At 33.0% G+C, this 16,105-nt stretch overlaps 1 protein-coding gene across 1 annotated transcript in view; it reads right to left on the minus strand.

The window, feature by feature from the left end:
• Window positions 1-16,105, minus strand: part of LOC134259170 (uncharacterized) — an 80,120-nt gene that overhangs the window by 5,355 nt on the left and 58,660 nt on the right. The window contains exons 12-16 of the mRNA XM_062741771.1: window positions 12,256-12,325; window positions 7,874-7,929; window positions 7,704-7,815; window positions 1,856-2,038; window positions 888-923 (exon numbers count right to left, since the gene is read on the minus strand). Of these exons, the coding sequence (XP_062597755.1) occupies window positions 888-923; window positions 1,856-2,038; window positions 7,704-7,815; window positions 7,874-7,929; window positions 12,256-12,325 (457 nt within the window). The remainder of the gene's footprint in view (window positions 1-887; window positions 924-1,855; window positions 2,039-7,703; window positions 7,816-7,873; window positions 7,930-12,255; window positions 12,326-16,105) is intronic.

A 16,105-nucleotide genomic window follows, 5' to 3' on the forward strand; every position in this document is an offset into this window, starting at 1 on the left:
TAATTCATATCAATGTTACATGGTAAAAAGGCATTTGATACCATTCTTGGAGAAAAGAACATAATAATCATATAGTATAAAACACCACTTTGTTCTAAATTCTTCTACAAAATTTTTGGCATATTGGTACAACATACATGTCCATGTGACAAACATGTGTTTTAAGCTATGATAGGACTATAGCTGAATCATTGGTCAATGTATAAGCTGTGATCTGTAAAATCTGGAGACCTACAGGTACCGGACTCTGACCACTGGTCACCCTTCACTGAAAATCTTAAGTGTCACTATACAGTAGAACCTTGTTATTTCAAACTTGGCACTGCTATAACAAAAAACTGCAAAATATTCAAGGTTTCAAGACTTTCAAATCATATCTATTGTATTTGAGATTTAAGTATCTGAGCTAGTTCTATATTGTTTTTAGATACCATAAAAAGATTCATCTCCAACAAAATCATAAAAATTTTGACCTATGAATTGTCAAACACCATGCATCTTTGTAAATGTGCTAAAAACCCAGTAGCTGAAAATAAATCAGAGTTTAAAAGAGAATTACATGTGTACTATCATACTGAAGAAATGCTCCTTTTATAATGCATGTCTAGATGCATTAAAAAAACTGCTGTCATTGCTATAGAAACATAATGAGTTTTTGTGCTTAACATTATATAAAAGTCATGCAAATAATTTTAAGTGTGAGGTAAAAATTGATCAACAAAACAATTTTTTCTGTCCTTTTGGACAAGAGTTTCATCTTAATGAGAAACCTAGACACTAGTAACTATATGTTATGTGGCATGCAGTTTTAGACATTAGCCCAACGTCCACCCAGTTTCTGATTAGGAGCAGTGGACCTATTCTACCATTAGTGTAGTTCTACTTACCCTCGGAATCTGCCGGCAGTCGAGATATCGGACCTACTGGAAAAAAGAAGACAAATCACGACCAGGAAACAACATCAGCAGGGGTCAAGGGAAAATTACATCACCATTCAACAAGGGAGAAAACTCACAACATTATCACAGAAAGAAATTTAACCATTGGTCAATAGGAAATTCACTGATCAGGGAAGATAAAGTTTATACAATCACGAAAGACGCAAGTTTAAAAAAAAAAAAAATACCAAAGTATTAAAAAGAAAGGGGATGGATGGAACACAGATTCTTTGACAGAATAAAGAAAATGTCAATTGCTTTGATCAGTAGTGTTTGTGCTGAATCAGAAAGCCATCAGTGTACAGCTCAGTCAGACATTCAGAAATAAGTAATAAATGTTGCCTTATTGATCTAGATTTTTTCAGCCACAGTTTGATAAAGTGAAGAAAGATTTTTTTTTTTGTGAAATCATTGTTTAAATTCAAAAATTTTACAAGCAAAACTTGTGAGGAAATGATTAATAATTCTTTTGATAAGAAAAATACATTGAATTTTATTGAAATTTTTTCTCTTCCTTGAAATGCTTTCAGTTTAATGTTGTTAGCAGCTCAAATGTTTAAAAACAAAGACGCAGATGCAGAAATATGCATATTAATTAACATTGCCAAAGACAAAGAAAATTTTTTACTAAGTATGTTTTAATTAAAGAAGGATACTAAAACTGACAGAGTGTGTTATAATGTAAAAGATTAGGTAAAGAAAGATGCAAGTTTTATACTCAGTAAAAATCTTGGGTGAAAATTACAACAAACAGAATCTGTGCATTTATTGTAGGAAAGTATGAAAGTGGAAATTTAGTCAAAACTGGAGAGCTCAATATTAGCATAATAGCAGAGGTGAACGAGAGCAGGGCTGAACAGAAAGGGAGGATACAGACAGACAGATAGACAGATTAGCAGTGGTCAACATTTAGTCACCTCCAAAACAAGTGTTAGTAAAGGAGCTGCTCTTTTTCTTCGTCATCTCGTCAATTGCCAGCAGGTGCTTCGACGGCTCAGGTGTGTCCAACGAAAAACTTTTCATGCGAGAATTCAACTTTTTTCGACGATTTTTGGGACTGTGGCTTGCTAAAAACAAAACAGAAGAATACACAACCTGGTCTATAAGAAGTTATATGTTTTAGTTTTAAGTTCCAAAAGCTTTATAGCTGTATGTCCCAGAGCAGATTTGGTAAGACGATAACAGCTCGTTGATAGCTAGAGCTGTTTTATTTCCCATAGTCTAAGTGTGTAGTGTCTAAAGTCCAAGTCTGCTTGACAGTTTGAGTTGATTTGACTAAATTGTAATTGAATTGGTAACTTGTTTTTTTTCACCAGAAAACTTACGAATTTAATTCCGATTCTTTAGCACACAGAGGCCCATTTGACTAAAGAACTTACGACTAAGACCAAAATTTACTTCTGCTAATCAATTTTTTTAATTCAAATATATACATGTATAAGGGAAGATACAAAGATATATTTACACTTGTCTAGTTATTTTATTAATGGAATAATTTATGTTGGAAAATTTTACAATTAACATAAGATTTTGGTCTTATATAGTTGTGATTTCTTATGTAAAATAGGCCCAAGATGTGTAATATAAAGTACATGTAAAAACTTTGTCAAAATGCTCTAGTAATTCTTGAAGACTTGCTTTTTTTTAAAATCCAGCAGGAATGAACATTTTAAACCCTTCCTCAAAATAAAATTGTCACAAAATCAATGCTGCTTAGTTTTGTAATACCCATTATCTGTTCTTGTTTATAGTGACTAAGACACAATATTTACATTAACCAATCACGGGGGAAATAAAAAATCTCTAGTCGTAATCTCAAAACTAATTACTGTAAGATTATAGGAAGCTGTGTCTTCCTGATATGGCACCATCTGAGATTGGAAAAAAATCAAGGCTTTTTCTCTTCTCCCAGAATGCTTTGTTGGTTTGTTTGTTGGTGTGTCTGTTAGTTTGTTTCACATCAGAAACAGAACAGGACTACTATTTTGTATTGACTTTATTACTAAACAAACAGACTGACAGATTATCATAAACCTAGCAGACATTACTTCAAATATCTATCCTTGTCTTTAACTAATGATTTAAATTTGTGTAGATCTCTATACCATCAACATTAGTGTTTTAACAAAGTAAGTACATTAAAAAGAAACATGTTGGGACTTAACTTATTCTCTTTAGAGAAGTGGACAGGCGTTCCCCCATATACAGGATGCAGGTGGAAAGCTGTCCACTTCTCTAAAGAGAATAGAACTTAACTGGGATTGGTAAATATACAAAACTGTTTTAAAAACAATTGTGAAAGTCTGTATCATAGTCTTGTTCCACTAGCAATCAGTCAGTCCATCTTGGATCATGTTTAACAATTAATGGCTCATCCATTTCCAATCCAACAAAATTTTCAAAACCAATCATCAAAACAAGTCTCTCCCTTCAAGAAAAAAGGTGAAGGAATAATCATAATAAATTAACCCTAATACAGACAGACGGATGGGACAATTACATGGGGACACAAAACCTAAGAAGATATATGCATTACAATATTCATTCTTTTACACTACAAGTCCACTCATGGAATTATCAAGTAAGACTCTAGGCATAAATGAGATCTGATAAAAATAAACCTGTCATTTTCTGTACAACACATGGAGAAGGATTGGATAAAATTTCCTGTGTCACTCAGCTTATGGACAAGTTCTGCTGATTTCATATCTACATTGTATACAGGTTAACCAAAAACTTAATAAAACGGTGAGGGAAAAAAAAACCAAAAACAGTGCCGATAAAAATGTGTAATACTGAGGTCATATAAAATACAGTGTCTATATATACACTCTGTTATCACAAATGCTTATTGAAATAAGATTACACAAATATATATAAACAGAAAAAAACAATAATGATAAATGGAAAAATGTATAAAGGTTATAGTGGGACTGGTTACCCAATAAAACAACATGACAATTCAACATGATCCACGCACATCTGTACAACAATGGGAGAATGTCATCACTTAAATCTACCACCGACAACAGCTATAGAAACCCTGCCACCTAATCAAGACCAAGAAGATGGTGCCTTAACGAGGAACCACATAATTACAGCAAAAGGGGTGTTTTAGCATGAAACCACCCGGTGGTGCTTTATCAACCCATCATGAAATTATTGCTAAGTGGTGCAGCATTGATTTAGCAAGCCACCATGCTATTATGACTGAGGCAATATTTGAGCAAACCACCACATCACTGCTGTTAAGGTGGTGCTTTAGCAAATCGCTACACAATCACTGCTTAGATGGTGCCGCAGCATAATTACTGCCAATAAAGTGCCTAAAGCAAGAACCTTTTATTGCACAGAAACTATTAAATTTTCAGAGCATATGCAGGCATAAAATTAATAATTGAATCAGTGAAGATTTAGCAGTGAGTTTTTTGGGGGGGGGGGGGAGGGATTCCTTATTCAATATAAATTTTGAAGAAAAAAAAAAGAAAATATAGAATTGTTGAAAATTGTAATACACTGTATTTGTGGCAGGGTGTCTAAAACAAAGTATATCTAACAAGCTGAAGTATTCCCAAAAATGGAGGGAAAAAAACTTTCATGAAAGTTAAATAATGCTCTTTTTCATACATTCCTACCTCTATGAAAATTAAAAGAAAAAATCAAATGGCTGTAAATATATATAAAACTGAAATGTGTCAACAGCTAATCAAAAACCCTGCATAAATGTTGCTTTTTTCTGACAAACAATGAAAAAAAAATCCTAACAATACACTGAAATAAGTACATTTACAAAAATTAAATCAACAGGATTCTATATTAAATATTGATTAAAATTTTACACTGATGTTCCAGGGTAAAATGAGAAAGCTTGTAAAAAAAAAAAATCCAGTCTTGTTCTGGTCCTAAAATAAACCACATAATACCTTAATATGGGAAACACAACATGAGGAATGTACTAGGATAATTAGGGAAATATTGTGGTAGGGTAGGAGGGAATAGTCATTAAAACAAAAAATATTAACGAGGGAGTAAGGTTGGCATGTGACCATGTATAGCAGTAATACAAAGACCCTTTTCATTGAATTACCAAGAAACTATTTAAAGGAATTTATAATGGTAAATTTTGTATGAAGCATTTTGAGGGAATCATTAATATTCAAAATTTATGAAAACTTCTCAAGGAAATGGGTGTGGAAGCAAAAGTGTTTCTTCAGATTTTAATTATACAAAAATATTCATAAAAAAATTAACAACAAAGGGTCTGGGTGATAAGGGAGGCAGAATTAATGGGAACTTGTACATTTAAAAATCTCAGAAATTAATCAAGAACTGGGGAGGATAAATGCACTTAGTACCCCTATATGTCAAATCCATCCAAACTGTCATTTATTTTACCTATAACCAAATAAATGTTTTGATACAAAAAATCTTTTAATTTTATCTTTAACAATGTTTGTTTATTCAAACATTTTTTTCCAAAAAATAATAATAATGATAATACAATATATACAGACATGAAAAAAAACTAATGACAAAAAAGAATTTAACAAAAAACTGAATTCAATACAAAGGTCTTTTTGAATAGTTTATGTACAAAAAGTTCTCAGATGAATTTTGGGAATTATGACACAAATGTCAGAAGGGAATTATAAAGGGGGATGAGTTCTGTTTTTTGATGGCTGGGCTCGTTTGTTTGTAGTAGGTCTTGAAATCACTGCCTAAGCTATCTGTTACATCACAGTTCCCTGTTAAAAACAACACTTAGCTTAATATAGTAAAACAACAACATAAAAAAAGGTCTTAAAAATTAATATCGTGGGGAAAAAAACAAACACGATATCTGTTTGCAGGGCTTATAAGATGGCAAAGCTGTAAAAAGCAGCAAATAAAAAACAATGACAAGCAAAAAACAGCAACATATAAAATATACAAAAGCAGGTTTATTATTAATTTTATAAAGTTATTGAGTGCAGCAAAAAAAGTGTCTGAAAATATATCAATATTAACAAAAAATCCACTCAAGCCACAATCAAATTCAGTTAATGAACCAGCCCTAGTTTTCTCAAGAAAACTGGCTACAATTAAATATAGACAAAGTTCATTGCATGTTTTTTTTTTCTAAATTTATTTTTTAAGTAGCTAAGTTGTTCCTATAATATAGGATGCATCAACAGGATGTGTCGGTCCCTGTCTGTGGCTATAAAATCTGAATCTTCTCAGAGACTGACAAAGCACTACTGTACTCTGACACAAGAAGAAAATCAGAGAGTTTCTCTGCCAAGCAAAACAGGAAAGCAGCCAATTAAATAAGAGCATGAATTGGCACTAAATATATACAGCCAATCAGATTGCTTGTAAACATCTTAAAGCAGCCAATCACAATTAAGCTTGCTGTAGAAGTTTGCTGATTGGCCAGGCCTTGTTATGGTTGAGCTCTTTCTTTGAAACCTATCAAGTTAAAAAGACACTGCAGTGGTCAGTCGTGTTAACTGGTATTAGTGTGTTATTGTACATAATACAAGTAGTTGACACGCATAACAAATAATTTCATATAGATATGTCATAATAGGGAAAAAAGAAAAAAATATCTGTAAAAAAAAAGAAGATAAGAAAATAACAACATCAAGTATAAGGTACATGTTATAAGTATTTTTTTAGAATATAATTGTTACTGCAAAAATGAATATCAAGAACTTTACTTTGGAAACAAACCTTCCTTTTCCTTGTTAAGTTAGTACTCACACTTGATCAGTTTCTATATGGTTTAGCAACAGAATATCATTCATTCACAAAGAAAACAACAGCTAGTGAAATATCACTCTAAGATTTGTGAAGTGATTGATTGTTTTAGCAAAATTTTCATGTGCCACACTGCAGCTACTATTTAAAATTTGTGAATAAAATATCCTACTTCTCTGCCAGTTTTCTATGAAAATAGCTATAGTTATGTATGTATATAATTGGTAAATTTTCTGTTGAAAAGACACATGCATGTGAGTTGGTTGCACTAAGATATGTGTATGTCATCTCCACAGCAGTTGTAGGCAATCTGTAACTTTCATAAAAATTTCCTTAAAAAGTAAACTAAATTCCATTTAAAATGAACAAAAAAAAACCCCAAAGGAAAATATTTTAATTTAAATTGAATTGAACAACTAGGAAGACAAAGGCTTGAAGATGCTCTATTATAGACAATATGTTTCTCTTATGAAGGTAATGTCTTCACATACAGATAAAGAGACAGACTCACAAAGTGACACACAATATAACATACTTTAAAGACCTATACAGAATAACCTTGTGTGCATAGATGTAATATGTTTATCTTATGTCTTCAACTGTGACAGATGAACAGAGAGACAGAGAGACAAGTGTAATAACCTTGTGTTGTACAGGTGTCATAACCTTGTGTTGTACAGGTGTGATAACCTTGTGTTGTACAGGTGTGATAACCTTGTGTTGTACAAGTGTAATAAACCTGTGTTGTACAGGTGTGATAACCTTGTGTTGTACAGGTGTGATAACCCTGAGTTGTACAGGTGTGCTAACCTTGTGTTGTACAGGTGTGATAACTGTGAGTTGTACAGGTGTGCTAACCTTGTGTTGTACAGGTGTGATAACCCTGTGTTGTACAGGTGTGATAACCTTGTGTTGTACAGGTGTGATAACCTTGTGTTGTACAGGTGTGATAACCTTGTGTTGTACAAGTGTAATAAACCTGTGTTGTACAGATGTGATAACTGTGAGTTGTACAGGTGTGCTAACCTTGTGTTGTACAGGTGTGATAACCCTGTGTTGTACAGGTGTGATAACCTTGTGTTATGGTGCCCAGGTGTGAACACTGGGCATGGATCCCACAGCTGCCTTGCTTCCCAACCTTTGGAAGATCTGCAGCACACTTCAGTAGGCTGTAAACTCCCACAGCTGGCTTCAACCTTTGGAAGATCTGCAGCACACTTCAGTAGGCTGTAAACTGGGTCAATCTCCCCCGCTGAAAGTCAGAAAAAGTTTATTGATTCATCAAAGATGCGTTTAACAAGAGGCCCATGGGCCACAATAGTCACCTGAGTCCTGTTGAACTGCCTTTAATCATATGATCCTTAAAATCTTTATTCATCAGAGAAATTTTTATCCCATGACCTTACTCTATAGCCTTATAAGAATCATGACATATTCCAACTTGAATACACTTATCTTTGCAAAGCTTCAATATCATTAAGCCTAACATGTCCTCTTCTCTGTGTCTCAACATGTACTAGGCTATGTGAAATTTGGTGACCAATTTTAACCTTACTCTGAGCCCATGATTTATTACAAGGGCTGATCCAAAAGTAATGTCACAGTGTCCATATCTTTTATATTTGGTGTCATATTATCAAATACAATATACCAAAATATGCACAAATATAAATTTAATTAACATTGAAATTTAAATTCAATAATGTTTAATTATTGTTTAAAACATAGAGCATAGAGGGTGTCGCCACATCACAACGGAACGTCACGTTTTAAAGTGTATATTTACTTAGAATGAAAAAGACAAACACAATAAAAAGATTCTAAAAAAGCACCTAATCTCCCGATGTTTTTAAAAGTCACAATTCTTGTCATTTTCTATATAGTCTTTAATTGAAAATTAAATGACGGCATTGGTATTTGTGATCATAAACATTGTTGTTTTACTCTGTTAAATTGAACAAAGGGATTGTCAAAATGGGAAAAAACGCCTCGACGAGGTGTAATGCATTTTTGCTTCAAAATATGGGAATCACCACAAGCGACAGTAACGTTAATTAATCAGACTTACAGAATAAAGAATGTAAATAAGAGACATCTTAATAGATGGTTTCAGCAATTTGGGGTGGGTCAGATTGGTCACTGAATGATCAGCAGAGGACAAGAAGACCGAAAGATAGGAAGTCAGGCGGAAACGTTTAATGGTGTCTGATGTTGTCAAAAAAGAGAAACTTATAGAGTGACATGTGAATTTTTAAGTTTGTCTTATGCTACTGTTCCAAAAATTTTGATAGAGAGCTTAATTATGAAAAGAGTGAGTGTATAAAAGTACCAAAAATTCTTAAAGAAAGTGGAATTGGTGAAAGTGTTTGCGAATCACAAATATTTCTTACTGAAATGAAGGGGAAAAGCTTAAAAGTATGCAGTGCGTATCTGTCATATGACGTTATATTTAGGTGCAGTGACTACCATAAACACACATTGTTTAAAATCCGATATTTTGCAAAGTATACATCATATTTCTTTGAAATTTTCAGGTCTGATTTGAAATAAATGCAACTTCCATCATATATAATTTTCTTACTTTACGTCAATTTATACTGATTTTATCAAAGTTGTGACATTACTTTTGGATCAACCCTCGTATTTGAAGAAAATTACATTGAATAAATACAACTTAGAATGTGATATTGTGTAGTCCTGCCATCATTAAAAAAATGTTTAACAGCAAATTTCTTATCAATTGCTCCCCTGTCAGATATAGTGGCCAAACCCAATTTCCCCAGAAGTCATGGTTTGAACAATTGCAAATGTGTTTCTGCATTTCTTGTGAATGCTTGAATATCGATATTACTTATCATATGGCCATGCTGTTTTTGAAATAAAATTTTTAAATTTATACCAGATAGTTATGCTTCAACTAGGGTCACAGGTATAAGGCAAATTTCATAATTCATTTTATATACCACCCAAAAACAGAAGCACTGAACAAAACAAAAAACCAGAAATCCCAACACTGTGTGCTATACCATCTATCAGCAATCGATAGTTTCAGTAAATAGATTTATTGTTAACATCTCCTGAGAGTTTACACAACATGAGGCGGTATGGCTTCTATCTAACAGGTGCTCTTCTCTCCGTGGGAGGCAGACTTACATCTGGCCGGCAGAATTCTCCCGATTTTATCTCTACCAAAGACCTATATTTCATAACACTGACTACATGCTGCCTAGCTGTGTTAACACCAAGTGATATAGGTTTTTAGTTTCTGTGAATGGAATAGAATGATAACATATATTGATACCAATATTGAATTTTGCGTATAAATTACTTGGAAAAAATAAATGCGTAAATGATTTTTTCATCAATAAACAATTTTTTACTGCCCTTTTGGATGTATTGATAAGTAATAAATTTTTACAATGGAAACAGACTATAAATAATTAATATTTATTGCACTTTTCGTTGTGCACAAGAGTAAAGTTAATGAGAGGTGTAAGTTACACGAGGTATTTATGCTGGTTGCAGCAGTAATCAAGACAAGGAAAGCCCATAGGCCACAATGCTCATCTGAGTTATTACATGGCCCTGCTGATCAACAATTTAATTTTAAAAATGCTCCTCTTCAATAAAATTTCATAAAAAATCTTAATCTATAATGTGGATCAAAACATATTCTGATGGCTCCTATTGTAGCCTTAAGTTCCTGCAAGATCTAAACAAATTTAAGAGGGCTTGGTGGTTTTGTTGCTATTTTTAGACTATATCTATCTCCTTTGAAAGATTAGAACTCCATATAAAGATATACAAAAATGAATTAATTTTATAACTAAATTGTATTATTTTTTTCTTTGCGAAATGATTGTTAATTGACAGATTAAAATATCATATCTAAAAAATAAGTTATATCTGATGGTTAATTTGTTAACCCCCCTAGCCTCCATAAATCTAAACTAACCAAGGATGCTTGAATGTAGATATGAATACAATATTTTTTTCTTGTTTATTAGAGGAAGATTTTACCTTATACATATATCATCATATAAAAATCTCTTATCATGGTCCCATATGACCACTATTTATGGTTCAAAAAATGGTTTCCAATTAAAATTTGACCTCAACATTTTTTCAAGATCAAAAATACCTATTTAAAAAAAGCTGCAAACAAATGGTTGATTTAGGAACAATCTTAAGTGAGTGTTCTCAGCTGATTACGAGGGAAGTTAAAAGTGTGCAGATTGTTTTTGTCTATATGTCTGTTTTCTATGAATAGCAAACGATGCACAACAAAGCAAAGGGCTGACAGAATTAGATGCAGCCAAGAAATCTCTGCCAACAACACGAGGGGGGATCAAGCCGTAAGAACATTTAAATGATTTCTCCATCACCAGTGTGCGTCATCACTGCCTACGCAACTCACAACAAACATATATAACAGTCCTCGTACTAATAAAAAAACCTGCAATAAAAAAAATTACTTAAAGGGGTCAACACTCAAATCTAAACCACCTTGTTGAAAGTATAAGTATAATTACTCTCTGATAATGACCCATGTACACTCTCTTAATAAAACTGTCAGAAGAAAATGTTTACTTTAAGGTGGTTCAATTATAAGTAATAGTCTTCACGATAATAACATACAATAGGCATTGACACACTTTTCAAAATCTTCTCTGATAATCTGAGACATCATCATAAAGTGGTAAAAAAAGATAATGAAAATAAAATGCTTTCTTTGTTCACTGCAGCTTCTTGGAGAAACTTAATGGCTAGAAAAATCATAATCAATCTAGATTTTTGACAAACCTATTAGGGTCAGTTCTACGAGCCCCTGAAATCTCTTGAGCTTGTTTAAAATACTAGATTAAATGGAGAATCTCATTACAGGATGTTATCTCTACATCTCAATATTTACTAATAATTCTGGAAAATGGCACAAACAGTTATAGCAGCAAGAATGTGTACTCAAAACTTAATAGATCATCTTCAGAGATCAACTTAGTGTGTACAATTTATGTTGAAAATAAGGCAAATGTATGATATTAGAACTCACAACTCATTATATCTCAATATATTGGGTTACTTGAGTATGGGAGAAATAAATTTCATATTATTGAGAGATGGTGAAGATCTGAATATGACACAATTATGAAGAATGGGTGAATCTTTCTGACAACCATTAGTGTGTAATGTATGCCCTACAAGGACTTGATCAGCTACAAGATGATACATTCACACTGTGTTTAACAGTCTCTGGGCATACATAGTTTGGGATGATACTATAGTATAAAATGTCTGTACTGTATAATCACTCTTTGTTTTATTGAAATCTATCAAAATACATACCGTAAACCAACTTTTATTTGCATGCGAAAAAATTTAGCCAGGTTCACGTGAGCCTTGTCATCATGAATATTTCTCACCGCAAACCGGTCCTTAAAATTTCTGTGTCTATTAACAACATGTCAAAAAAGATTTGTGAAAATTATTTGTCACAAACAAAAGTTGGTTTACAGTATGTCATAAATGTCTGAATGAATAATCTCTAATAATAATATTTCTAGATTGACATTGTACTCACCCTCTACTGTTTCTTCCACCTCGGCCTCCTGGGAATTCTGTTTCTTTTTGATCAAACTTCCTTTCTTGGTCTGAAAAAAGAAAACAGGTAAATACAGTCTACATTAAGTAAAGTTACAGATGAAGGCCAGATGAATAAACCCTTAATGTTTCTTTTCCAAAATAAAAATATGTTTGATATAAATGCATGCCTATACATTTTTTTCATTTTCTCTGATAGTAGAATGATACCCATTACTTGCAGAGAGAAAAAGAAATCAATACACAACACTCAATATCACAGTTTGTGAGTAGTTTTCACGAAGTTCAGTTTTGTGGTTTGCAGGAAAATTTTTTTAGAGGGATTTGTCTTTCTGGATTTAGAATTTTGTAATCTAAAGATTTTGTGGTGAACATACAGTGGTTCCATCTCTTTGTAACTTGAAACAGCTGCACATCATTTATAGCTCACTGATTTGAAAAATTGATTGTCAAGAACAGAGTGATGGAAGGATGTATTACAATGAAATACATTGTAATTCACCCTTGTATCAATTGAACAAATTTACAACAGGCAAATTCAAAGAAGTTGGTACTATCTCTCTACTTATAACCAAAATGTGTCTGGGCAAGTTTAAAAAGGAGCAAAATTGTTTGAAAGATCATTAAATCCAATTCGTTTAGACCATCATAAGACTACAAATCAGCAATCTTCCCTGACAAAAAACAAATTAACCCCCTTAAAAATGAGTGGTTTTACACAATATACAAACCCCATGTCAAACTTTGCAAGTTCTCAAACTAGCTCCTATTTAGGGTCATCCATGGATGCCTATCATTTTTACAGAGTTACTCAGCTTGTTTCTACTGGATCAGAACATATGTCTCAGTATAAACTAAGTGCCAGCAACAATACATTTATCAAATGGCACTTAGTGGAAAAGAATTTTCACCTACATCATGTAAATAAACATCCCCCTGGTGACCTGGCCATTACGAATAACAACTTTCCTGTTTGCATTCACTATTTTCATACATGACATAACTAAAGGGACTTCACTGGAACCTACTCCAAGAATTACAGCAGTGGCCTTGTGTGAATAGAGATCTGTCAGCGCTCCCATTACATTTGGTGCTGTGCCATTCCCAGGAAGTGACAGATGGAAGACTTGCAAGGGAAGAGTCTTTGGGGGTGAAGACCTTTACAGAGGGAAGAAGGTGAAGGTCAAACAAGTTCAATCACCAGGGGCCAGATAACTCAGAAGGTAGAGCACCTGACAGGGGCCAGATAGCTCAGTAGGTAGAGCACCTTACTAGAGATTTAGAGGGTCAAGGTTCAAATCCTGGTCTGGTCCTTCACATTTTTCTTCTCCTAAATCCATTACAATTGCATATTGTATGTAAAATAGCACAGAATTTTTGAGTTACAGTAGCTGTAGTTCCTGTACATAACTAGCAAATAAGACAAATTGTAATGTCTCTCAGAATTTACCTGTCTGAAGGGTTCAGGCTCAGAGTAGCAACAAATAAAGCAGGTCATCCTCCATCCCTTACATCCTAAATATTCCTAGATATCATCAAATGACCAGAGAGATGGACCATCTCACATAATTCAACAAAAAATGACAAATGTCTACATACATACAACAAGTTCAGAGAAAACACCAATTCTAGATATCTCTGGAGTCCATGATTGTAAAAATACTTCTAGTATTATACTCATTTACTTATTTGATTATGAAAATAATTTGTTTCAATTCCCCATTGTCAAATATAACAATTTAGCTAAATATAGATAAAATTACTTCCACAGAGCATGACCTCTTAGCTCTCAGAGCAAATAATTTGCCAGCCTTTTCTACTGATTGAATTTAGATAATTTATACAGGTCAATTGTTGACTGCTCTTAGGTCATCTCCACCATGTTATAAATGTTCATAGATCCTCTCCACCATTTTATAAATGTTCATAGATCCTCTCCACCATTTTATAAATGTTCATAGATCCTCTCCACCATTTTATAAATGTTCATAGATCCTCCCCACCATTTTATAAATGTTCACAGTCCTCTCCACCATTTTATAAATGCCCATACCCACATTTTATGACTGTTTTAGATCCACTCCATCATCTTTATAACTATTTATATTTGTTGTCATCCTGTGCTCACACATACATATGATGTTTATTTAAGGAATGTCAAAAGATGACAGCATGGTTTTATTGATCTCACACACATGTTTAACAAGGAATGAAAAAATGAAAGCATGGTTATTTATAATGTGCATTTTGGACACATAGGCTACCTGATTAGATTACATCAGGGTTCTGAGTATATCTGACCAGTAACCTTTGTTGTAATTTACTAGAATCTTATCTACATATTCTCACATATAATGCATGCAGTTTATTATAGGAATTCACTGTCAAGCATTGCAAAATCTCTCAGTAACAATTCATTTAATAATGATATGAAAATGAGTTCTTTGGGATTTACTAAATTGAAGTAGTGGACACATTGACTACCTGATTAGATTACATTGCCTGAGTAGCATCAACAGTGACCTTTGTAGTAATCACACTTCATAATGCATGATGTCACACTTCTACAGAGACCAAAGTATGAGTGCAGCTATAGGAATTCAGACAACAGAAAACTAACAATTCATAGTTAAATGCAAAGTGGTACTCAGTATTCCAAATCTGACAGACTCCATACATCATACATAATGCCAGCATCAACATTGTCAGACTGGTGAAAATCACACATTCATATATATGATGTCACACTTCTACTGAGACCAAAGTATAAAGTACAAACTACTTTTATTTGAAATACACTTAACAGCAGCCTCAAAAGTCCACCCTGGATAGGCCAGGCTTTTAGAAAATAGATGTATACAGAGCTATTTTTTAAAAAAATTTTCTACAAACAGTTAAATGTATTTATTAAGATTCCACTATAAATCTACAAATAAATTAAAGATATTCCCTTTATTGTTATCAATTTTAATCCAATAAAGAAAAAAATTTTCTGCAAGCATATAAAAGTACAAAATTTCAATGTTTAATTATTTATCAAAACAGATACACCCTTTATGCACAATTCAGCATTAAAATAGGCAGAAATTTAACTTTAAAGTTGATCATAGGACTGGATAAGGAAAAGAAATATTTCTTTAAAAAAACTTACAGAAGGGAGACAATTCTGATATCAGAGAATGTAACTGATGTAATTGAGATATGCAAACTCTAACAGTACGTTTGAAGTCCCACAGGTCAAAAAAACTCTGAGAGAACTAGGCGATAAAGGATGAAAGATTTACATACTTGTTGACATAAATGTACCATAAAGGATAGAAAGACAAACCAATACAGTGCATTGATATACAGAATATTTATATCCTAAATTTAACATCTCTCACAATTTAGGGTAAGATGAAGCAAATTTGGGTCCAATTCCTTGTAATGAAAATATACTGTTTTTATTTACATCTTCCCTAATATCCAGAGTTTTCATATCTTATTCAACTTTTCTGTTTAATTCAGTTTCGGCTATGAATACTTCCATTTGTCCAGAGTCTGGGAAACTCAAGTCAATATTTATCTGTATTACCTGAACGCCCTGTATCATATAACTTACCAGCACTGGATCTAACGTAATGTTATTAACGAGGTTAACATTATTGTTAACAAGTTCTGGGGCACTGACAGACTTTGGCATGGGTTCAGAGTTATCCCCCCTCCTCTCCGCTATCGCCGCCTCGTCGCGACTCGCCTTCCATTTCTGCATCACTTTTTTCCACATGATTCACGTGAAAAATTATCCCAATATCAATTTTTCCAGTAGAATAATTCATGAACTAAAATTT

The sequence above is a fragment of the Saccostrea cucullata genome, unplaced genomic scaffold, assembly GCF_032062105.1.
Source record: "Saccostrea cucullata isolate Sc308-1 unplaced genomic scaffold, CSIRO_AGI_Scuc_v1 ctg1305, whole genome shotgun sequence".
NCBI classification, from domain to species: Eukaryota; Metazoa; Mollusca; class Bivalvia; order Ostreida; family Ostreidae; genus Saccostrea; species Saccostrea cuccullata.